The sequence below is a fragment of the Mus pahari genome, chromosome 11 (genome assembly GCF_900095145.1).
Source record: "Mus pahari chromosome 11, PAHARI_EIJ_v1.1, whole genome shotgun sequence".
Taxonomy (NCBI): domain Eukaryota; kingdom Metazoa; phylum Chordata; class Mammalia; order Rodentia; family Muridae; genus Mus; species Mus pahari.
The window spans coordinates 23,767,204-23,791,982 of record NC_034600.1 but is presented as its reverse complement, the minus strand read 5'-3'; the positions used below and the strand labels follow the sequence as shown (position 1 = coordinate 23,791,982).

Sequence of the window (24,779 nt, the reverse complement as noted above, 5' to 3'; positions counted from 1 at the left end):
GGACTGGGACATCAGAGTCTGGCCCTGAAGCATCCAAGCTGAACCTCACGCTGAACTAACAGCTGTCTCAATAGATGCAGGCGTTTACACAATCCACAGTGGCCTGATTCACAAGCAAAAAGAAATACTGCTAGAAAAATCAACAGTTTAAATCTTACTGGGCAATGAGCCTTGACTATCCAGTATGGAAATGGAGTGTCAAAGGCTCAAGGCTTTTTTTGGCTCTGCCCTAAACTGTTGGATGAACCCCACCATGTGGGTTGCAGGCTGTTTATAAAAAGATAGAGCTAGAGCTGACCTGAGGATAATAGCTCCAATATGCTAAAATATACATGAAAGTATCTTTGTAATGAATAAAAACTAGTTAACAGTGTTACAGATAAAAAGACTTAGGCTTAGATAAACCAGTTTTTAAAAGTATATGAAAAACTGATAGAGCCCTAAAGATGTAATGAAGCGTGGCTGGTACCTATGACCCTCATCTCCACTAGAAAAGTCAATCTAGTTGGGTTGAACGGAGTGTTTTGACCCACTTTAATTTAAATCCCCATCTCCATTCTTACCTGATCTCAGACTAGGGCACCCATTCTTTCCCTTGGAAGAAGCCCTGCTTTGGATATGACTAATGGCTCTGTATTACACATCAGTAAGAACTGAAACTCAAATGTTGTATAACTTTACATACAGTGAGTTTGGACACAGACTGAGCATGTCCCTTGTCCAGTTCTCACAGCTAACAACAGTTCCATGCTGCCAGGTCTGCTTTGTACTCAGAGAGAATGACACTCCTCCATGGCAGAGGAGTGCCGGATCTGATGTGCTGGGTCTGTTTCTAAGCAAATAGTAAAGACCTCCTTTACTCTCCGAGCCAGTAAGCTTATCATTCTTTGCTTAGGTAGCAAAGAACAGAGCCTTCTCATGGGCTTCTTGTAAGCAGAGGGGAGAGGGGGTGCAGGCAGGTAAAGCTACTTTACAAAAAGCTCCCATACAACTGTTGGGACCAAGCCAGGGTGGGGCTTGCTAAGCAAGCGCACTGCCGCTGAGCTAAATCCCCAACACCTGGACATTCTTCAACTCATAAAAGAATCAATAGTTCAAAATAGCAAAGACACTAGACCATGTTTTTTAAGAGTTTTACTAACTGTGTAAAAACAAAGTAATTGGGTAGCCTGTAGTGGCTATTCCTGGTTGTCAACTTGACTATATTTGAAATGAGCTACAATCCAGAATTGGAAGGCTCACCAGTGAACCTAATCTGGAGGCTGGGAGATAGAAGTTTCTGATCTGGATCTTGGTATGGAGATCTTGAGACACAGTGGTGATTGAATCCAGAAGATTAAGACAGGGAGATCTCCGAGGCCAAGGTCATCTGGGATTAAAGGTGTGGTGGCACACACCTTTAATCTGGGCTACACCTTCTGCTGGGGACCATATAAGGACATTGGAAGAAGGGAGTTTGGCTCTTGCTCTTTCGCCTTCTTGTGGTGTGGGAGTCAGCAACTGCTAGATCCTTGGACTTCCATTCACAGCTACTACTGAACCATTGTTGGGATTTGGACTGCAGACTGTAAGTCATCAATAAATTCCTTTACTATATAGAGACTATCTGCAAGTTCTGTGACTCTAGAGAACCCTGACTAATACATAGCCCAAACTACCCCATCTGTACCTTTCAGAAAGGTCTCCTGATCCGGAATGAAGAACGCCCCTGAGCACATGGCCCCTAACAGCAGCAATTTAAAGAACCAAAAGCTGGGAAGAGAAAGAAAGGCAGACATTCAAATGATACTCAAAGACGACAAAAGGTCCTTGGAAGGCTGCCTGCTAGCTCATGTTTCTGCCATTGGTAGTGTTCTTCCCTCATCAAGGGGAAGTGATGGAGTGCCACAGAGTGGCTTTTCCCATAAGGAGGCACCCTTGGAATGGTCTCTGATTGTATAAAACTCTTCTTCACAGTAGGATGGAAATGACCCAAGGGAAGACCTTAGTAGAAACAATAAACTCCCTGTGTATACTGAATTTCTTATTACGACACCAGGCACTGCCACTCTAAGCTACCAGTGACATGCAGCCCTTCCTCCCCTTCCCCCCCCCCATCCTCCCCAGTTCAGGGTCAAATGTTAACTAGTCAGTGAGTCATGTTAACTGTTAGACATGCTAACTAATGTCAGTCAGTGCGGACGGGCAGATCTTAGGACACCCTTGGAAGAACAAGAGACTTACCCATTGTGAATGTAGGCCCGGCAACTTTTGCTGTTGTTGACTTTGAAGGTCAGCAGGCAAAACAGACCAAAGAAACAAGCCATTCCGAAGCAGACTCTGTACACCGCAGAATACCCTACCAGGTTCTCACAGGCGTCACCACCGACTTGAGTCTTTTTACAGAACTCTTCAAAAAAGGGAATCTGAAAGAGAAGATGCAAAAGCTGCCTGTTGGACGGAGGCTGAAGAAGAGCTGTCTGTGAGTAGTCAGTCTAAGTCAATGCATGGTAAAAACAGCCACGTGCAGACCAGCACCAAGACTGAACAAAAACAACCTATCTGCTGAAGGGTTTCTAGCTAGACAGACACTGGTCGCTCCACGGTTGCTCTTTCAGGACCATGGTCCAACTCCCAGCACCTAAATGATGGTTCACAGGAATCTGTAATTCCAGTTCCAGTGGATCCGCTGCCCTCTTCTAATCTTTAAAGGATAAAGGCATTTTCTTAGTTTTCTTTAAACCCCTTTTTCAAAGATAAAGTCGCTATAAATGAACTGTTCAATCTTTATTTATTCCAGGGACTTTCAATATCAATTTCTATTGCATTTATAGGATGTAGCTGTATACTTCTTGAAATACACAATATATAACTTAAAAAGTGAGAAACTGCTTACATAACCACACCAAATGTCACTCTTTTCTACTGAAGAGTCATCGACTTAGTTAGTGGGGGGATTTTTATTCATTCACAAATAAGAGTGTATATATATATATATACATGTATACAACACATATTTACACACATATACACATGTAGTACTATACACATTCTTCTATACTGTACACATTCTTCTACACTATACACATTGTGTATTATACTATATACACAATGTTCTTTAAAGATTTAGGGCTGTGGACTTGGCTCAATTGGTAGAGTTAAGTACTTATTTAGTGTGTATGAAGCCCTGGGCTCAATCCTAAACATCAAATAAAAAACTGGGTAAGGTGATATATACCTACAATTCCAACACTCAGAAGATACACTGTTCCAGTCTCTCCAGAGAGAGGTAGGTAGGAGAAGTATGGTAGGAAGGGGAAGATGGTGGGGTAAGGGAGAGAGGGAAAGAGAAGGAAAGAGTCTGTGAGCACCAGCGAGGAAGAGCCCTCCTTCCACACACTGCTGCTGAGTAGACAGGAGATACAACCAGCAAAGGTCAGAGCATGGGGCAGACACAGCACAGTTTGATTTCCTTCACAAACGTAACTGAGGCACTCGGGATTGTTGCTCTGGGCCGTCCCAATGGGAGCACACCTAGTCACCACTTTGGAGTAGCAATGAAAAGTGGACACAAAGACACAGGGCGTGCTCACATGGAGGAAACGAGACAGGTCCTGTGAGTGCTTTCTAACGGAGTCTGGGATTTGTTGCTGGTTTAAACTGGGCTGAAATATGAGTGAGCATCCATCTGGGCTCAAACCTTCTGATGGGGAAGCCATGGTGTGATGGGGACTCCTGACTACTGACTTGACTATGCTGAGAAACGCCTAGGGTGGTAGTGAAGCATCTCCCTGCATGTGTGCGTGCGTGCATGCGTGCGTGCGTGCGTGCGTGTGTGTGCATGATGGTGAGCTCCAGCCTCATGAGGACTCTGATGCAATGGATCAATAAATCCCTTGGTGGATTCTTATTACAATGTTATTAGCTGGAGGTTCTGAGAAGGAGACCGAGCAGAGGTGGAGCGGGGCATAGCTCTGGACTGCATTTCTGTTTATTTACATTTGAGAAGTTCGCACATTTTAACTATATTCCTCCCATCCCTTCATTTCCTCCTGGTCCTTGCCCCCTCCTCTACCCACTCAACTATACATCATCTATATGAACTATACATCATCTATATGAACTATACATCATCTATATGAACTATACATCATCTATATGAACTATACATCATCTATATGAACTATACGTCATCTATATGAACTATACGTCATCTATATGAACTATACGTCATCTATATGAACTATACGTCATCTATATGAACTATATGTCATCTATATGAACTATACGTCATCTATATGAACTATACGTCATCTATATGAACTATACATCATCTCTTCTCTGCAAACAACAAATCCACTGAGTCTGATTTGTGTGGCAACTGCTCTGAGCACTGAGCCTGCTGCAGAAGGTAGTAGACTGAGCAGTGTTTCTCCATGGAAGAAAACTGACGTTCCCTCTCCCAGAAGCTATGAATTTTGTCGGATTCTTGGCAAAAGGCGAGGCTTTGTCCCCCACTTCCCTGCCTCCGCACTGGGGCTTTGTCTGAATTAAGATGGCGCAGGTCTTGTGCATGCTCTCAGAGTTTGCGAGTCCGACGTACATGAGCTCTGCTGTATCTGGAAAGCCTGTTTGCTTGGAGTTATCACCTCTGACTTGCAATCTTTCACATCCTCTCCTTGGCTGTATCTTGGCCTGGCCTCTCCTGTATGTTTTTTCTTTAATTCCTGTGCTAGGCTGAGAACACATTCCCACAACAGGCTCAGAAGCGCTGAGATACACGACTACGAATCCTCAGAAACCATGAGCCAAAATGATTAATTTCTCCTGTAAATTGTGTCTTTCAGGTATGTAGATGAGTATCAACAAAAAGTTTATGAATATGAATGGGCCGACAAACAAGAAAGCTGTTTCAGAGCTCTTGCCCCTAACGGAGTCACATCTATATGAACAGTACTAGTGACAAGCAAAATCTATATTTATAAAGAAACTCAACAACATCACTTACTATTTTATTTATACAGTTTCTTTAAAAAAAAAAAAGATGTATTTTATGTGTGTGGGTGTTTTGGCCACATGTATGTCTACATTCCACATGTGTGCAGTGTCAACAGAGTGCGGAGGAGGCATCAGAAATCATGGAACTGCCAGCTGCCCCCTGAGTGTCAGGGACAGAACCCTAGTCTCTACGAGAGCAACAGATCCGCTTAACCTCGGAACCAGTGTTTACACCCCATGACTTACTTGTCAATAATACCAATTGTTATCTCTTTGTTTCCTCTTTTCCTCCCTTTCTTTTTGATTTCAAGATCTCACCTGTACCCCAGGGTAACCTTGGTCTAACAGTAATCCACCTGCCTCAGCCTCCTAAGTGTTGGATTACAAACCTGCCTTTTCCCACTTTGTGTACCACCTCACGAACCCCCATAGACACCATATTAATGCACACTGGCCCGTTCCCCAACTACACCAGCCCACCGCTCACCCTCCTCTCCACCCCACTACCTTTTTCCTTCCTTACATTCTCCCTCCCTCTGAACGCTGGCAGGTACAGACTTCTCAGCGACCATGCCCCTCCCTTGTTTACTCAAGTCATGCCCTTCTGTGGCCACAGGCACCCAGGAGCATCACAGGGTGGGGATGTGGCGTTGAAAATGTGATCCAAACTAAGGGTAAATAACTCCCCCCCCCCCAACAGTAACCAAGCCTCTTCTATGCTCTGTGGGTTACTTAGCGACACTTACTTTCCGTAAGTGCTGAGTATTTTTAGGTAACAGCCTCCAAGCTCCATGGGCCAACAAGGTTTTAACAAGAGGAATTTGCTCTGATTAAATATTTGCTGTTCCAAGTTCTATTCCAGTTTTGGGGAAAGAAAACATACCTCACACACAGACTCCATACTTGAGGGTGTTACCTCGTAAGTCCGCCCTGGGCATCCAAGGGCATCACACACTGAGCCTGTATTGTTCTGTGCAGGCCCCTGGGAGCAAAGGCTTTTTTCCCCATCCCACAGAGAAATCACACTCAAAACCCAAACCGTCAAGTAAGAATAAATAGTGTAGAGGGATTTACAGTCCGGACTCCACTGCTCATCTGGGCAAGCTTTCCCCCACCTCAGTTTCCCTATCTTTAAAATGAAGTAATCTCATAAATTGCCCAGGAAATTCCTCCAGATAATCCTTGTGAAGGGCTACCCTACAGTGCCTTGCCCACGGTAGTCATTACATAAACTTAGGCACTGTGTAAATACAGAAGGAGTTTTCTGGAGAGGGAGTCAGGCACACTGCAAGGACCACTGAAGGGTACATCTGATCTAAACAAGGTAAGGTGGGCACCTGGGCTCCATCCACTGTGTCAAAGCATTTACTGTAGAACCATGCCAATCAGAGGAGTGGCGCCCGGGTCCTAGTCCCTAAGAACTGAGTTCCAGGAAGGCATGGTGGCACTTGATTCTAGTCCTAATATTTAAAGGGCTGACACACATGTATCACAGGTTAGAAGCCAGTCTGGAATACATAACAAGATTAAGGCCAGGCTGAGCAACACGGTAAGACCTGTCTCAAAACACAAAGGGCCAGGGACATAGCTCAGTAGCAGTATACTTACTTACCATGCATGTGCAAGGCCCAGGATTTGATCTGCAGAACTTAACAAAAGGAAACAAAACTTCCAAAAGCATAAACAGAACTCTCAGACTTAGAAAGACACTTCCTAAAGGAAAGTCCACTTCCAAGGCATGTGTGGAAGTTCCAACCTCTTGAGAAAAACCAGAAGCAGCAGCAGCAGGAGATGTTAGCAATGCCCCTGGCATCTTCAAACCTTGGGTAAGTTGATATTAAAAACTGAAGGCAAGAGGAGCTGAGGAGACACCTCATGTGCTAAAGTCTCACCATGGTAAGTTGAGTACCCAAGTTTGGGTCTCCCACACCCATATAAAAAGCCAGACACTAAGGTACATGCTTTAATCCCAGCACTGGGGAGGCTGGGATAGGGGAAGTCCCAAGGTGGCTGAATCAATAAGCTGAAGGTTTCATTAGAGATCCTATCCAAAACAAGCTGGGAGCCGAGGTAGGACAGCTAACATCAACCTGGCCTCCTATGTATTTGTACACAAACACACACACAAGCACCTACACACAACATGCATACACATGTGAGCATGTACATACATATATGCCTTATGCAAACACACAGACACACAAAACACGGCTACAGAAAAGTCTATTGGTCTCACTGACTCGGGTTCCAGATGATGCAGACTTAGGGGGAAAAAATAGATTCTGTGGGAGTGGTTCTCACAGAAATGGAAGGGAAGATGGGAGTCACATGGCTGTATGACTTTAGAGACGAAAATGTGATATTAGCAAAGCTAATTAGTCTTACATTTCCTTTTATCAAATTTCTAGAGTTTCAGATGAAATCCTACTTCTGAGAAAGCTCTAGGCAGCTTGGCCTGAGTGATAAATTAACTCACGGAAACTAGAAGAGCAAGATCTAAGAATTCTTTTTCGTCATCCCTCATTTGGAAAGAATGCTGGAAAGGGGGAGGGGAGCACCTCTCCACTTTAAGTCTCCATTTCAGGCTCCCTTAGATTTTTCTCCATGAAGTAATTCTGACAGCACAGTATTAGCCTGTTACTGACCAGGGCACAGCAGCTGTGAGACAAGAATACTGAGCCAGCCTCCACCCTCTCCTGCGCACAGTGTGAGACCAGGGCTCTTTCCTCAGTACTGAAGCATCCTGCAGCCTTTGGGGAACCCAGGAGCACTTAAAACCAGCAACACCAACTATGGTTTGCCCCTCTTTGGGCTAGGTACCTTGACCTTTTAAAAATAATATATGAGAAAAGTATATATTCCATCCTTAGTAAAGGTTCAAAAAAGGAAGGGGTGAATTAGAAATCCATGGTCTGGTTTTACTGACCAGGAGTATCATGTCCCCCAGAAAAAGCCTTCAGAGATAGAAACCACAAAGGCAGACTGACAATGTAGTTTACACAAGTCCTCACAGCTAGAAAACAGCTCTAACTGAAGGGCTAAATACAGAAGCCTTCAGTCCAAACCAGAGAACTCACAAGACACAACACAGGACTGGAAGAAGGGCTCTTCCAGACAGAGTGGAGCCATGCACTTCACCTCCATCGACAGAGGTTTAGGTAAAGATGAAGCTAGAACTCATGAGTCTCTGATTCTGAAGGAGAAACAGAAGTAGATCTCTGCGAAGAACAGTGAGAACCGGCCATGAGAGATGCTTTCCTGCTGGATGTGACATCATCTGTGAATAAAGAAGGTACAGGGACGGACCTGGGACGAGTATTCCCAGTTTTGAAGTTGACAGGCAACCACAGGAGTGAATCACGGCAACAGAACAGTAATTCATTTAATGACGGCCTGTCCTGGAGGCGCCTGTTTCAAGAGGAGGTGTGGGTGGATGGTTCCACAAGGGTACTCACTCCAGAAAGACAGCTAGACTAAAGATAATGGGCATGCTGGCAAATGCTTGTAATTCTAGAAGTTGGCAGGCAGAGACGGGGTGAAGAGGTGGGGATGCCTCGTGTCCAAGACCAGCTTGATCTATACAGCAAGTTTCAGGCCAGTCAAGGAAGGAGTGAGGATTCCAGAGGAGCCAACATACACAAGGCAAAAGAAGCAACCCACGTGACTCGGCTAACTCTCCTGGGAGGACCGTCAGTCTAAGCCCAGAGAAACGTAGCCAAGGACAGCTACAACCCCTGGTGACAAATCTCTCAGCGCTAACCAAGTCAGCGAGGGTCCTCTTAAAGGATGCAACTGTATGCATGGTGGTTTCTGGGGAAATATGGAAAGCTCACTCAAGTCAGAGCTTGTACACACACACTTTGTCCTCTACGCCCACACCACATGCCACGCGTGTATGATACACAGGGCTTAGTCAGCCACTCATTCCCACCTACTCTGGGCAAGTATTATTCAGGTCATGTGGATATAAGCATCAAATAAAATAGGTTTAAGATCCATACAGTAAGGCTGGAATGTTGCTCAACCAGTAGGCTACTTGCCTAGCATATACGGGCCTTGGATTTGATCCCAGTGCTGTAAGTCACTGGCTAATTAATCAGTTTAAATCGGTGCTAATGAGGAATTAACAGCCTAGTGAAATGCTATGCAGAGAACCATAGTGAGATAAATATATATATATTTAAACAATGATAGGACATGAGACTCAACTATTTTCTGTAAGATGGGACACCAACATACTTAAACAGCTTGTGATTCTGAAAACCCGAATCCTTGCTTCTGAATCCCATCCCTGAGAACCGTGCACAACAGATACCCTGGCTCCAGTGTTCCTCACTTCTTACCTTATATTAGCATCCCCACGTGCTCATTTTTACATTCCTCATAACTCCTTCATCCCTAACATGAATGAAATAGATTCATACAAATAACTCATTTCCCCATAAATTATTTCCATTTGCTATATAATCCCATATGGAATAACAGACACTAAATTGTGCTTGCTGGGCTAGGCATGGGGTTCATGTAGCCCTTACTTGAAAGGTAAGCTAGAGCTCTGCCCGCCTGAGCATAAAGTTTAGGCCACTGAAGTTTGTCTCTTAGAGACAAGGTATGTATGTGGCCTGCATGGAGCCGCTCAGGCCTAAAACAGCAGCCAGGACGACGACGACAGCCCATAGATCAGATCCAGCCAGTCTCCTGGTTATGTAAGTGGCTTTCTTGTGGAATGGAGCTATGTTCATTTGTTGGCATCGTTTGAGCCACTCTTATACTACAACGGAAGCCCAGAGCCTGCAGTTCTCACTAGCAGACATTTATAGAGAAAGTCTGCCCACTCTTAAGCTTAATACAGAACAGTTAACTGATAAAGTATGTGTTTATACTTCGAAGGCCAAGTGTCAACGGTGGCAAGCCACTCTACCCATCAGAAGCCAAAGGAGTGGGAGCTGAGGGGCACACCTGGTTGTGCCAGCGCAGATCCTGGCCCCTCCCTCACCAGATGTGCTTCACACAGAAGCTGGTTTTAAGTGAAACAAACAGTAGGACATTCTGCCATTTTTAGTGTACAAAGAAGAATCGTCTTTCTGTTTTGATGAAGAGAGGAAGTGGTGGGGGAGGGATGTCCAATGCTCAGAAGCTTTAAGCAGCATTAACGGAGCCCCTCACATCTGTTACATCTGTCCCATCTGTCCCAGAAGCACAGCCTGTAACAACCAAAAATAAGACCCACACTGATGAGATCCTGCATATTGGTACATTAATTTCAGACTGGTGTGCTGACTGTAGAAAACTGCCTCACTGAACTGTACCCCTTGTGACTTCTGTAGCCACAGGGAACAGCTTAAGGCCCTGTGGGGAGTCTCTCCCCCACCTCAGCTGTCTACCCAGACATCCCCAGAGTGGGCCAACCAGCCTATTATCAGGGTTTCCTTCCATATACACTCTACCTCAAAACTAAGATTTTCCTGCATCAGCCTGTCAGCCTCTCTATATGCACCACAAAAGCCAGCAGCTACCAAACTATTGTCTCCCCTACCTGAGGTTCAGTGCCTTACAATAACCATATGTTGGTTATATGTTATCCCAGAACACCCGAGGTTTTGGTACCTAAACTTATATGAATGGATAAATCAATGAAAACAGCAGGTTTTAAGCAGTTTTTAAATAATGGATCAGCAACTGGGCATCATGGTGCCTGTCTGTAATTGAAGCTCTCTGGAAGAGACAGAAGGACCACTTGAGTTCAAAGCTAGCCTGAACTACAGAGGAAGTTCAGGCTAGGCAGTCTACACTACAAAACAAGATCTTATCTCATACACTCTCTCTCTGCCTCTCTGCCTCTCTGCCTCTCTGCCTCTCTCTCTCTCTCTCTCTCTCTCTCTCTCTCTCTCTCTCTCTCTCTCTCTCTCTCATCAATCATGGATTGATTAGAGAAAACAGAGCAGAGACTGTACTCAGCAGCTGGCAGTGCACACCTATCATCCAAGTGCCCAGCACTACAGGGGATAGGACAGAAGGCACTACTAGTTCTAACATCCTAAGCTACATAGCAAGTTCTGCTGCTATTCTAGACAGTTAGGCCCTGTTACAAAACCCCACAGCCCAGAAAGAATGTACTGAGATTGCAGTGTGGCCAAATAATATCCCTTATACTTCGTAAAAAGACCATCAAAATTAAACTACATTGATCTCCCTTTATTTGCAGATATACAGTACACACCTGTAATACCAGCAAATACCAGCATTTATGAGGTAGAGACAGAAAGAAGTTCAAGGTTATCCTTAGCCATGTAGTGAGCTTGAAGCCAGAATGAGTTATATGAGATCCTATCTCCAAAAACAATGGGTGCCTAAAACTATGGGCAATTAATCTGACTAATAGCTGCACAGTTCCTATGATAAAATGAAACAATAGCAGCAATGCATTGTCATAAAACAGCCAACATCAATACTCTTACACTTGGGAGCCATATAAAAGGGTCACTTGAGCTGAGTTTAATGGCACATTCCTAAAAATCTAAACATCTGGGACGCTAAAGCAAAAGAATTACAAGTTTGAGGACAACCTAGGACCCTTACAGAGACCCTATCTTAAAAGAGAGGGCTGGAAAGAAGAGGAGGAGAAAGAAAAAGAGGAGAGGAGGCGAGAAGAAGTGAGGCTAGTTACAGCTTATTGGGAGAGTGACTGACCAGCACATACGAGGTCCTGGGTTCAGTCCCCAGGACCAACCAACAAATATGCAAACAAACAAAGGATCAGTACTTTGCTTGAACCAAAGTACTGATACCACAGTAGCAGATCTGATGACCAAAACGTCCACTGAGTGACAGTTGGTGGGACAAAGGGATAATTCATGTCCTAAACAGGAGAGAGTGGGACAGTGCTGCATAATTTAAAGCTTTGAATTATTTATTTCTGGAATTTTCCACATAACATTTTTGGATTTCCATTGACCTCCGATAATGAAAACCACAGAAATAAGATGCCATGGGGTGGGGGTGCTACTGCGTTCCCAGCATCCATGAGCTCCCTCCCATTACCCTGACTCTGAGCCTAGTCATGTTAGCTCCTTCTGTGCTGTGGTGTTTGCTCCTTCTGGCTCCATTTTTATGGCAAGGAACAGTATTCATTCTAACTGCAAGCACCCATCTATTCTATTTATCTGGCAGGGTTTGTGGCCGGTCATTTAGCAGGTGCTTTTGATGGTCATAGTGAAAGGACTGAGAATAATTCACATTCTCGCCTCATTGCTTTCTCCCTATTGTAGGCAGGGAGAAAATCTTTAAAAAGATCCTGCTCACATCCGGGACCTTCCAAAGAGTTCTGTGTGAGGGATCTGACAGACAAGGGCAGTGAACATGACCTACTGCTGGACAGTTCCTGACAAGCTCATGGTTACTAGACAAGAGTCGATCTTAGCCCTTGATTCAGTCTAGCCAAAGCCTCTTAGCATGGCTCAAAGCGCTGCCTCAAGTACAAACCAATTTCCCAGCCTCACTCACTGTGTGGAGGGCAGGAGATGGCAGAGAGGAGCCAAAGCTGGGACTTGCAGGGATTGTTTGTCTCTGGTCTAGAAGACCTCAGATGAAAAATAGCATTGTCCCCAACGAACCTTGCTTTGGAGGGATGGAACCAGGGAACATAAGAAATGGAACTCCCAGGCCAGGAGACCTCTGCAGCTCCTAGTGATCCACAGGAACTGGGGCTCCACACTACTGACCCACAAAGCATACAGACATGGAACTCAGCTGTTGTTCAAAAGAACTTTTGAAAGTCATTTCACTCAGCTGGGTTAAAATAATAAACTTAAAATTTCTCCAGAATCAAAGAACTGAGCTAGCAGTATCTCTCTTTAATTGATATTATTCTACCAAGAAAACATATAACAGGGAGCTGCTCAGAATGGAGAGTTTTGCCTGGGGCTAGAATTCAACTAAAACACCCTCTGGGCCTAGGTCCCAGCCCTCTGAACACTCAACCAACAGAGACCAAGCTCACAGACAGAGAGCCAGACTTTTGCCCTTTAGCACGAATCCCTGCTGATGCTGCACCACAAATGGTGGTGTTTTGCATCAAAGTGATGTATTTTTCACCAAAGATATTGTTTGTCTTTTGAAGATACACAAAACACAAGCTAAGAATAGGTTTCACTTTCCAGGCAAAACCAAATAAATCGTTTGTGGCTATTCTGTTTTCCTTCTTTGACCCCAGCTTTTGGCTGTAGGATGGGAAGGAGGCAGGTGGGAAGGTGACCTTTCCAGAAGGAATACTTCCTTCCTGCTACTGTGTCCAGAGAACTTTCAAGAGTCAAGGAAGGCTCTGCTTACTAAATGGATGTCACTATTACAGGAAGGTAGTCCCTAGACAGACTCCATCTCTCTGCTCCTTTACCCAGAGTGTTTAGCTTTAGGCCAAGTCGGCTATTTCTGTGATTATCTGGCCAACAAGCAAACCTAGTGATATGAACAGGAAAACACTGGTCAAGCAACCAGGGACCCTGGGTTGTAACTAGTGTTTTCAGCCTTGGGCAAACCACTTCACTTCATGAGCTAGGTCATCTGTCAGATGACTGGATAGTTAAAATGACCACTTAGGGCTTTTCTGCTCTTCCAGTCTCCTTTATTCTTCTATCAACTGATTCAAGCTATAACCTGTAAAAGACAACACTGTTTCTCAGTGTAACACTTAATAGGCCCAGGTGTTTACTGTCACCAGTCACAGATGGGAGCTGTATCCTGGCTTTGCTTTTTTTTTTTTTTTTTTAATTAAACACTTTAGCCTCAGACCTGAGTTCTTGGGATCCCCGTGACAAGGCCAGGAAGGTGAACTATGCACAATGCTGACAATTATGTCATCACAGCCCTCTGAAAATAGGATAGAAAAGTAGCTTATCTGCCCATTGTATGGAAGCATTTCATGAACCACTCCACTCCAAGAACCACCAAAGGTGTGGAAAAAGTCATCAAAACTAACTAGGCAACTAGATGCTACACTTAGCAAGACTTTCAAAACCCAAGCAAAGCTGGGCGGTGGTGGCGCACAGCTTTGATCCTAGCACTTGGGAGGCAGAGGCAGGCGGATTTCTGAGTTCGAGGCCAGCCTGGTCTACAAAGTGAGTTCCAGGACAGCCAGGGGTACACAGAGAAACCCTGTCTCGACAAAAAACAAGCAAAGTCGCTTCGGTGGCTGGCAGACTAGCTGGTGAGTGACTCCAAGAGTCTGGAACAGGAATGATGTGAGAGAAAGAGAAGTAGCAAGAGTGGCCTCAGCTCACCTGTGGGGTCAGTTGTCAGGAAGGCTGTAGGCAGGAGCCCGGCCTAGCTCACCCATTCATGGCTGTATAGTACACACAGCACAAACTCAGTACTCCGGTGTCCTGTCTGTGGAAAGTCTGTGATCAGTACTGGATATAAAAATAGGAAGGAGGAGGAGGAAGACTCAGGCAATGCTCTGAGTGAAGGTACCTGTGACAGCTCTTCCCAGCTGTCGACTGGACTACCTCTGGAATGAACTACAGTCCAGAAATGAAGAGCACACCTGTGATCCAGATCCTGAGGCACAGTGGCCGTGAAAAGCTTAGGTCCAGGCGAGGTGGTACATGCCTTTAATCCCAGGAGACTAAGACGAGCAGATCTGAGTTCAAAGCTAGCCTGGGACAGAGCAAGTTTCAAGAACTGTTTAGGTGTGGTAGCACACACCTTTAGTCTAGGCCATGTCTTCTGCTGGAGGTCTATATAAGGACATTGGAAGAAGTAAAGCGGTAGCAGCTGCTGCTGTTGCTGCTGCTGCTGTAGTTGTTGTTGTTGTTGTTGTTGCTGCTGCTGCTGCTGCTGTTGCTTCCTCTTCCTCTTCCCCTGCTTGCACTTACTTGCTAGCACTTCTGTTGGAACCTACTTCTTCAGGACTCCAGCCTTGTGGGATTGAACAACAACTACTAGATTCATAGACTTTTCATTCACGGCCTCCCGTTGTTGGGTTAGTTGGACTACAGACTGTAAGTCATTCCAAAAAAAAAAGTCCCTTAATATATAGAGACATTCCATAAGTTCTGACTAATACAATACCCCTTCCCACAATTCTTCACAGAGGATAGCCTGAAGCAGAGATGAATTGGCTGCCCTGGGAGATGCAGGGGGATAGTGGTCAGGGTAGCCTTTAAAGCACATGTAGAGAGATCACAGACCCACAGAGATGGGGAGATGGAAATAATATGAGTTAGCAAGGGTAGAAGAAACTTGAACATTTATACATCACTTAATGAATGCTTCACACAGTGGTGAGGATGCTAATGATGCAACTACTTTGGAAACAATGCCTAGACTATAGAACAAATTCTACTGTTGGGTATATACACCCACAAAATAATTACACACACACAAAGGTGACATTATCATTGAGTGCCAAAAGGCACAAATAACATAAATTGTCCATCAACTGAGGAATGAACAAATAAAATATGGAGTATTCATAAGTAGAATACTATCCAGCCATATGCCATACAAAGGAAGAAAATATGGACATATGCTACAGTATGCTTTACCTTTTAAAACATGCTAAGTGAAAGAGGTCATATAGAAAAAATACATAGTATGTTTTGCTGTTTCTATAATAAAATGCCTAATACATCATAATTTAAAAAAACAACAGAATTTTGTTCAGCTTATGGTCCTGGACACTAGGAAACGTAAGAGCACAAAGTTGGTACGAGAGAGGACCTTAGCACTGCATCATTCTACAGTACAGGACATTACCAGGCAAGCTACAGCAACTGTGCCAGCTCAGGTCTTCCTTCCCCTTTTCAGAGAGCACTACTGTCACCATAGGGGTCTGCACTTTATAACCTCATCTAACCCTAGTTATGCCCCCTAAAGCCCCGTATTCAAGTAGGAAATGAACTTGGAAACTAAGTTTCCAACACATGAACATTTAAAAGGCACATTCAAATTCTAGTATTGTGTAACTCCGTTTATATGGAAACATCTAAAATAAGCAAATCCATATTGAAAGAAAATAGAATAGTGGCTCTGTAGGGCTGGAGGAACTTGGGAAGAAATAGGAAGCATGTGTGGATAAATATAGTTGCTTTAGGAGTGACAAAATGTTCTAAGGCTATGGATTACAGTGCCAGTTGTATAACTCAATTGTAAGTTATATTAATCGAATCTCAATAAAGCTGTACAAGATAGGACGCACATTGCTGACTTCTTGGATGCTAGAGATGTCAACATATTTACATGCTACTAGGAAATCAATGTACTGGGTATTGTTCTAAACATGCTTCATGGATTAGATCAGTGGGTTTTCACATGCCTGTGGAGTGGATGACTATGATATATATATTTATGGAGAAATGAGGTGGGCTGGTAATCATGTTCAAACCCAGGACCCCGTGCAGTCTCAGGTACCCTAACACTTAAGCAACATCTTGATTTACTATTATCGGGTTGTTTTTGTTGTTTTTCCTTTAAACAGAGGATCAAGGTAGAAAGAGTAAAACACTTTGCTAACTAAACCAGGATTCAAAATCCAGCTAACTAAACCAGGACTCAAAATCCAGCTGTCCAGGTTTGAAGCTCAGACTCCCAACTACCATGCCCTACTGTCCTAAACAGGAAGCCTCAACAAGGAAGGACAAGAAAAATGAAGGAGCGACAAGAAACCAGGGCGGCTCTGGATTTACTAAGGACAGGGGAGAAGGGGGAGAATGCTTCTGGAAGATGACAAGTCTGTAATGACAGAAAGAAAAGGGAAGGGTTGACAGAGATGGAGGAGCCTGTGGCTGAGGGTGACTGGTGATCCATGCAGGTGCTGTGCAGAGCTTCGCCCAGAAGAGTGGCCCTGCCGCACTCTAGGATTGGGGTTGTAGACAGATGCAGGCAAGAAGTTCAGGGAAGTAGTTTTACTAGCAAGACACGGGTTCTAGCCACATAGCGATGGGCTCTGAAAAACAGGAGGCTGAGACCAGAACTCTACCAGCAATGGCAGGTATGGCAAGGTCCCAAAACAGACCAGGGTAGCAGGAGGTCACAGCCAGGATTGCAAGCTTAAAGTTAAAGGGATTTGAGAAGTTGATATTCCTGTGTTATAGCAGGTAGCCTTGGGACCCTTAGTTCACTTTAAACGTTTTCTTTATCATCTGTCAGTGCCATACTATGTTAATAAAGACATAAATTTCTTCTTGCCCAATGTGAAAATGAAACACCAATGTCATATGTCTATCTCATTCCTGTGTTTTCAAAGAGTGAGTTTTCTGGCCACACAGAGAAATCCTTTTAATCCATCCCACTAACCACATTCAAAGACTCCAAATGCACCAGCTATCAGACTCAAAGTATCTTTGCCTCTTAAGAAAAATGCAAAAACTGCAGACAGTGTGCACTCAACGCCCAGGGTGAAAAGACAGAGTGAAGGAAAAGAGCAGGTGACAAATGGTTCCTGGAGAAGGAGGACCTCGGAGACGCTAAGGTGTCCCAGCTCTAGCCTACGAGTGATAGACAGAAGCAGAGTAGAGGCAAATGCTATGTAAAGTAGATAGACACCAAAGTGACTTCTCAAGTTCCTTGATGGACATACTCAGGCTAGTTGATAAGGGACAAACTAGCTGGAAGCAAGAAGGGTGTCTCGTTTCTAGCCCAAGGCCATGCAAGTTAACTTGAAAAGCTCACTCTAACCTGCTGGCTAACTGACCTCCCTGCTCCCCCACAGCCAGAATGGTCACCTAAAGGAGCCCAGGTGTCTATTTGACACATACAACTCCATCAGAAACACAAAGCTATTCCGTGAATTGCTAATGCCTACATACAAGCACAGCCCGGGGTTAGGGTCCCACTACTGCATGCCAGCTCCCCTCAAGGCAGCAAATAAAAGCCCATCTACATACCTGCTCAACTGTATAGTTCCAAGAGTTTGTCTATCCTCATCTGAGCTGTCTGAACCTGGCTGTGGCCATGAGTCCAGAGCCAGGAGAGAGACATAGTCAACCTGGCTGCCTTCATCCAGGCCAGGAAGAAAAGGTCGGAGATGCTGTTCTACAATACCATGAGGCAGACCTTTCTCATATCCAGATCCCATTCAGTCTTGTCCTGGGTTCCTTGGAGGTGCTCCATATGTTGAAAACAAGTGCAAAAGCCCTTGCCAGCTAGGGAAGAACCTACTCAAAGTCATCGGTTGCCAAGTCACCTCCACTCACAACTACCCTGACTCACCTCTGGGAAATGATGTGCAAAATAAAGTGTGTGCAGAGGCATCAGAAGGTATAGCCAAACATAACACCTCCTACACATGAACGAAGGAATGACAAAAAGACAACAGAGATCGTACCAGACTCTCTTCACAACAAAATGAGTACTTCTTTACAATTTAAATGCAAAGCAAACATATTACATCATGTTCCGCACACCATACACCAGACAAATGAGTTCACAGCACTGTTTATGATATATTGGGTTTTGACATTTTTAAATGCACCATGTATGACATCTGCATCCATCAGGGCAACGGAGATGCCAAGTGGAAGACAGGGAGAATATGAACCTAAGACATGAAAGGTTGGAGCACCAAAGGCGCCTCCCACACTGGGCAGTGAGCTCTCAGGGGAAAAGGCCAGGGGACCTTTGTTCTTCAGCACACAAAAGCCTATATTTTTTGCCCTCCCCCCACAAATGACCAGCTTCTGGGACACTCAACTGTCATCTTTTACCTTCAAACCAGGCAGACAGATCTTGGTTTATCAGTACAGGCCTGGAGCCCTTACTCCTTTGCTTGCTTTGCCTCTTGTGTTCAACATTCTAATGTTCACTGACGTCCCCATGTTCTGTACTTGCTTGGATGCTATGGTGACTGCCAAGAGCAGCCAGTCTGAAACAGTTCCTACATTCTGGCATGGGAAAAAAGGTTCGCTCCAAGAAGACAGAAACTACTCGCTGTGGCTCAACATACAGGAGACCCTTCTCTGGTCTCAGGAGGGTTCCCCTCATGAAAAGCAGGACCGAGCTGCCTCAGCCCATCTCTGCAGGTCCTTCTGAGATATCACATTCTGAAACCAGAAAGTGGCCCTCCTGTTCTCAACCCACACGCCACAGGTCATGTGACCCCGACAGGGCCTAGCTAAGAGGCAAGAATGCAGAGTGGGTGGCAATGACACCCCATCCAGGCCACAAGCATGCGGTTCTTTTCTCCTCTGCTACTGTCACCTCTAGCATTCCCATTGGCCAACAAAGGGAAGGCAGGAACCAGCCAAAGGCCAGTCTATGCACTACAAGGAGACCTTTCAGGACCCACCCTCGAGCACCGCCTGAGCATGAGGTCAGCCTGATTATAGCACCACAAAACGAGCTGACTTTGTGGCCACACAGCTGTCCCCTGTGAAGGGAAAAGGGTCTGTTTCACTCAGAGTGACCTCACTCACTATGCAGGAAGCCTGGCCAAGCCATTTTTAAATAGGTACATTCAGAGGCAACACGTTGACAACCACTCTGCGAGGCGCCAGGGCTACACCTTCCCTTCCCCTCCCTCTCCATGGGATCACTGATCCCGCGTCACCCCAGTGAGCTCATTTCCTTCAGTCTCCCCCTGTTCCACAATCACACCTCTGCTTGGAACTCTATGATGGCTGCTCCTTTATAACAGAAAGTCCAGTGGGATCTGGTCATGTGACGCACTGTCTTTTCTTTCCCTGTCCCTCTATACATGCCTTATCCTTGCTCTTTCTCTGCCTTTCTAGCTACACAGCCCAGTTAAAATTCCAAGTCTACCTTCAGTAGTTGGCTATAAGGTCAGCGTAAACTGGTTAGGTGACTCATTGCTTCCTCACCTGTAGAGTGGGATAACAACACCATCTCCTGCATACATGAGACCAGTGGTAATGAAGGATGAAGATACAGGGGAAATGCTCCAACTAAAACCTGGCATCATCCTATAAAAACTAGCACTAAAATAATTATGTACACACACCACTGCCTCCATGAAGCCTTCCTGGGCAACTCCAGTCAGCATCTTCCTTTTGAAGATTCTGCCAGGAGCCAGGAAGCACAGATACAGGATGGAATTGTTAGGGATGTTGCACGGGGGAGGAGCAGGATACTTAAATAGGAATCCAGTGTGTGAATTATTATAAAATGTATGCCTAAAACACATAGCCATGGCTTCTAAATTACCTACACAGTTGCAATTGCAGTAAGAGATGTTACTAATAGCACAGGCAGAGACTTCCGTCTCCTGGATCTAAGGCTTTCATTGTACTGAAGAGTCAAGAGCAGAGCTCCTACCAGATAGCTGAGACACAGGACAGTCACCACAGGACCACAGTGGGTCATCAAGCTGAGGCACAGGACAGTCACCACAGGACTACAGTGGGTCATCAAGCTGAGACACAGGACTGTCACCACAGGACCACAGTGGGTCATCAAGCTGAGACACAGGACTGTCACCACAGGGCCACAGTGGGTCATCAAGCTGAGACACAGGACTATCACCACAGGGCCACAGTGGGACATCAAGCTGAGACACAGGACTGTCACCACAGGACCACAGTGCACCATCAGGTGGCAGCTTATGAATTTAAAAAGTATTACATAACTAGAAAAATAAAAGTAGTGAACGGAGGGCTGAGGTACAGCTCAATGGTGCAGGACCTACTAGCCTGTGTGAGGTTCCATCTAAATGGATGAATGTAAAAGGGCTTCAACAGACTTCTACATTCTGTCCAGGAAGAGTTCAAACCAATCCTTCTAGCATGCTAGCTACTTTTCAATTTAAAAAGTTTTCATTTTTAATTATATGCACTAAGTTTAATTATATATTAATTTTTTAATAAAATAGGGGAGGGGCACGCACAGAGGCCAGAGGAGGGTGCCAGACCCCCTGGGGCTGGAGCTACAGGTGGCTGTGAGCTATATGAAGTGGGTACTGGGACCCACACTCAGTCCTCTGCAAGCACACTGTTTCTAACTGCCGAGTCATATTTCCAGCCCTGTAAGTTCACACTTCTTTCCCCAAATACATTAAGTTAAGCCATGATGCCAGGAGGGACCAGGGGGTAAATATATCAATAAGCACAGAGCAAGTCTAGCACGGACCCCTCCAGGCACCCAAGGCCTTGGTCACTCTGCTCTGATCCTCTACAGTATCTCTCCACATGGACCCTACTCTTTTTATCTTGCTTTAGGCCTCAGGAAATTTCCCATCTTTTTTTCCCAGTGAGAAACTTCTCTTTTCATCTAAACACACATACCCCCACTGTGGTGTGCCTTCATCAGAGGGTTTACAGTAGTTCCTTCTGTAATCAAAAACATACAAGTACAATTAGAAATGTATTACCCAACAGGAAGCTCAGCAGGCCTGTTCTAACTAAAGGATAAAGAGGATAATAGACCAAGAGCCTGTAAGGAAATGGTTGTTCAGCTGGGCTGTAGGTCAATAGTTCAGAGACTGCCTAGTACATGCAAGGCCCCGGTCCCACTCCGAGCATAAAGAGAAGGGGAAAGAAAATGGTTGTTTTAAAGCAGGGTGTGTTTGAAATGGCCAGTGTGGTCCAGGACTGGGGCAGTTTGCTTAGGAGCTGCTCCAGACGAGACTATATATAAAATCACTGCAGAAGGGATGCAGTACTATTATAGGCCCGGCTGTTCTGCCACCTCACTGCCTGCCCGGGAGGATGAGGGTTCAGTGGTCCTTTAAAGGCAAGTGGACTTGGACAGCTATGCTTTCATCTCCCCTGAGATGAGAACCGCCTCAACACGCTGCTGTCCTCTCTTCCTGCCCAACTCTGCCCTAGAAGAGCAAACCTGTCATGAACCATGCCAGTGGAGCGGGGGTGAACCATGCCAGTGGAGCNTGAACCATGCCAGTGGAGCGGGGGTGAACCATGCCAGTGGAGCGGGGGTGAACCATGCCAGTGGAGCGGGGGTGAACCATGCCAGTGGAGTGGGGGTGAATGTGCTGATTGGTTCAGGAGCTGAGGAGGAAGCTGACCTCACTGCAAATACAAACTGAAAGGTTTCACGTGACTTGTTAAATAATAACCATGATATCTGGCCTCTACTTGCTGACATTTTATAGTCTCTTTTCTCAAAACCTAGGACAGAAAAAATTGTGTTTATTGGGCTTTCCTGAGACTTCAACACACTATCCTCTAACATAGCTCAGAGAGGCCTGCTATGTGGGAACAGGAAAGACCCCACATCCATTTCCATGAACATCACACTTCAGGGATCCCTCAGTACACACTGCCCAAGAAATGGCTGGAACTCTTCCTCCCACCGAGAGACAACACAGGCAAGTGATCTGTCTAGAAAGGTTAAAATCATTGCACACTACTTCCTGGTATCTGTGGCACTGTCTAAACTGCACCATCCTTTCCATAAAGGCTGAATTAAGTGTGTATAGTCAGCTGTGACTTGAAATACTGGCAGCCATACTTAAGATAAAAAAGGCGTGCAAAGTTCTATATGTAGAGACTGTGTTTTTATCAGAAACAGATATAAACAAAGAAAGACCAAACATAATTCTCTGACATCAACATTTTCTACCAACAGCATCAAACTATGGATATCCTACTACTAAGGATAAAGCTACTAGGGGCTGGAAAGATGGCCCAGTGACTAAACCCAGTAGCTTTGCTTGCTGCCTAAGTGTGAAAATTTGATTTTTAATCCCTACCACCTATGTAAAATGTTGAGCATAGCCATGCATGCTTCTAACCTCAGCACGGTGGTTAAGAGGATCACCGAGGCTCGCTGCTCCAATAACCAACCCGGCTCTAGGGTTAGCATGAGACTAGGGCTCAAAGGCTCAAGGCAGAATATAACAGGTACAACACCTGATGTTCTTCCAGTCTTCATGAGCAGTCAGACAGACTCATGTGCATCCATCATAGATATACAGCACATTCATAGACATACCTATACATCATGCCAAACACTAATTAGTTGACTAAAGATCCAGATGTTGAATGGCTTGCCTGTTTGGCCTGAAAGCAGTGGACAAGCTTTGAGACAATTCAGAGACCAAATGTGGTGGTTTGAATGAAAAATGCCCCCCATCCCCCATAGCCTCAGGCATTTGAACACTTGCTCCCAGCTGGCTGGTGGTGCTGTTTGAGGAGATGTAGGTGGAGTGGCCTTGATGGAGAAAGTACAACACAGGGGTGGGGAGGCAGGCTAAATAAAAAGCCTTGCCCACTTCCACTGTTCTCTCTGCTTTGTGTTATGGTTCAACTTGTGAGCTTTCAACTTCGTGCTGTCGTGCCAACCCAGGGTGAAGGGCTCCTAACCCTCTGGAACCATAAGCTGAAATAAACTCTTCCTTGTGTAAGTCGCCTTGTTAGAATGTTTTATCACAGCAGCAGACAAGAAACAAGCCCCAAATCACAGTGATATTGAACCCAGTCCTCTACGTCAAGTTTCGAATACAACTTATCAAAACCCACAGACTTACGTGCTCCTTCACCTGCTTCATCACAGAAGGCGACATCATCACACAGCAGAGGCCGATGACCAGGATGAAGTAGAATAAATACATGAAGCGGGTGGTCCGAGACTGTCGGAACTTAGGGCAGCAGCCACAGCAGAGGGAGCAGCCAGCAGATCCGCAACAGCAGGCCAACTGGGAAAGACACAAATATCCTCTCAGAGTGTGCTGCTGTGCATAGCAAGAAATATGGAATTGTTCTTCAGGGTTATGGAATACGAGCCTCTAAAACCATTGGGATTTGAAGGGTGGGCAAGGAGTGTCTAGGTATTCATAACCCCCTTTAAACCACATCTGAGTCTATGCTGAATGCCATGACTCTTGTTGAGCCCCCTCCCTAGTCATTGTAGAGTGGAATCTGCTTGCCAGAAGTCAGCCACATGATTGAAGATTGGGAATCCTCACAGAGGGACAATGGGTGGTTGAGTTAAATGGCCAATGGCTGATGACTGAATCAGTTATGATATACACTGGCATCTTTACAAAAACCTTCATCAGTAGAATTCAGAATTTCAGTAAGTGTAGCCATGTACACTAAGATGTGCCCATCGCTGTGAAAACAGATCTTACTGGGGTCAGAAGGCTCTGGAGCTCCTCACCCTGTACATTTGGCTGAGTGTTTGAAACTCTTATGATAGGGAAATATAAATACAGAGCTTTCCATAAGTTCTGTCGATGATTTCAGCAAACTACTGAACCCTAGGTGGAAAGTCTAGGAACTCAGGCTTATACCCAATCAGATAGACTATGGGAGGCTCAGAATATGGTCAGTGAGATGGTATCAAACCTGGGTAGTGTCAAATTTGAACTATATTATAAGAGATCCAGTTGACATCATATACAGATCTACTACTTTACAAACATTGACCCTTTACAAACATTTTGGCTGGTAGCCTTTCCAGGCTACAAGATGACTGTTCTATTGGTCATCAGACCACAGGACATGAGAAGAGTCCGGTGCGTGACAGAGCTTGTTAGAACTAGTCAGATGCTGTCTCAAATGATGAGCACTAATGGCTTGGGAGACGGCCAGAAATAAACAGGAAAGGGACTTCCTCAGAAGTACACAGTCATTACACTTAAGAGCAAACAAAGGTTTCTGGGATCAGCTAAGAGCAAGAGCAATAGCTAAAACCTAGAAAAAAGATTCCATGAAAGAAGAAGATCATGAAAAGCAAGAACCTGGACCCAGCGATACAAATGTCCAACGGTGACACCTAGGAACACACTGGGAGTTCTAATGACTACTCCTTACACAAGTAAGGCTGTACTTGAAGAAGGGCACCAGCGAGCTCTTACGCAGGCACTGTTTATTCCTCAGTCTAGTGCCCCT

The 24,779-nt window shown here is 45.1% G+C and overlaps 1 protein-coding gene across 2 annotated transcripts in view; it reads right to left on the bottom strand.

Annotated features, from left to right (window-relative positions):
• Serinc5 (serine incorporator 5) overlaps nucleotides 1–24,779 on the bottom strand; it is a 100,180-nt gene that overhangs the window by 29,171 nt on the left and 46,230 nt on the right. For both annotated transcript variants that reach the window (XM_029543967.1, XM_021208336.1), the window contains exons 2-4: nucleotides 23,414–23,581; nucleotides 2,224–2,405; nucleotides 1,670–1,752 (exon numbers count right to left, since the gene is read on the bottom strand). In XM_029543967.1, the coding sequence (XP_029399827.1) occupies nucleotides 1,670–1,752; nucleotides 2,224–2,405; nucleotides 23,414–23,497 (349 nt within the window). In that variant the 5' untranslated portion in view covers nucleotides 23,498–23,581. The remainder of the gene's footprint in view (nucleotides 1–1,669; nucleotides 1,753–2,223; nucleotides 2,406–23,413; nucleotides 23,582–24,779) is intronic.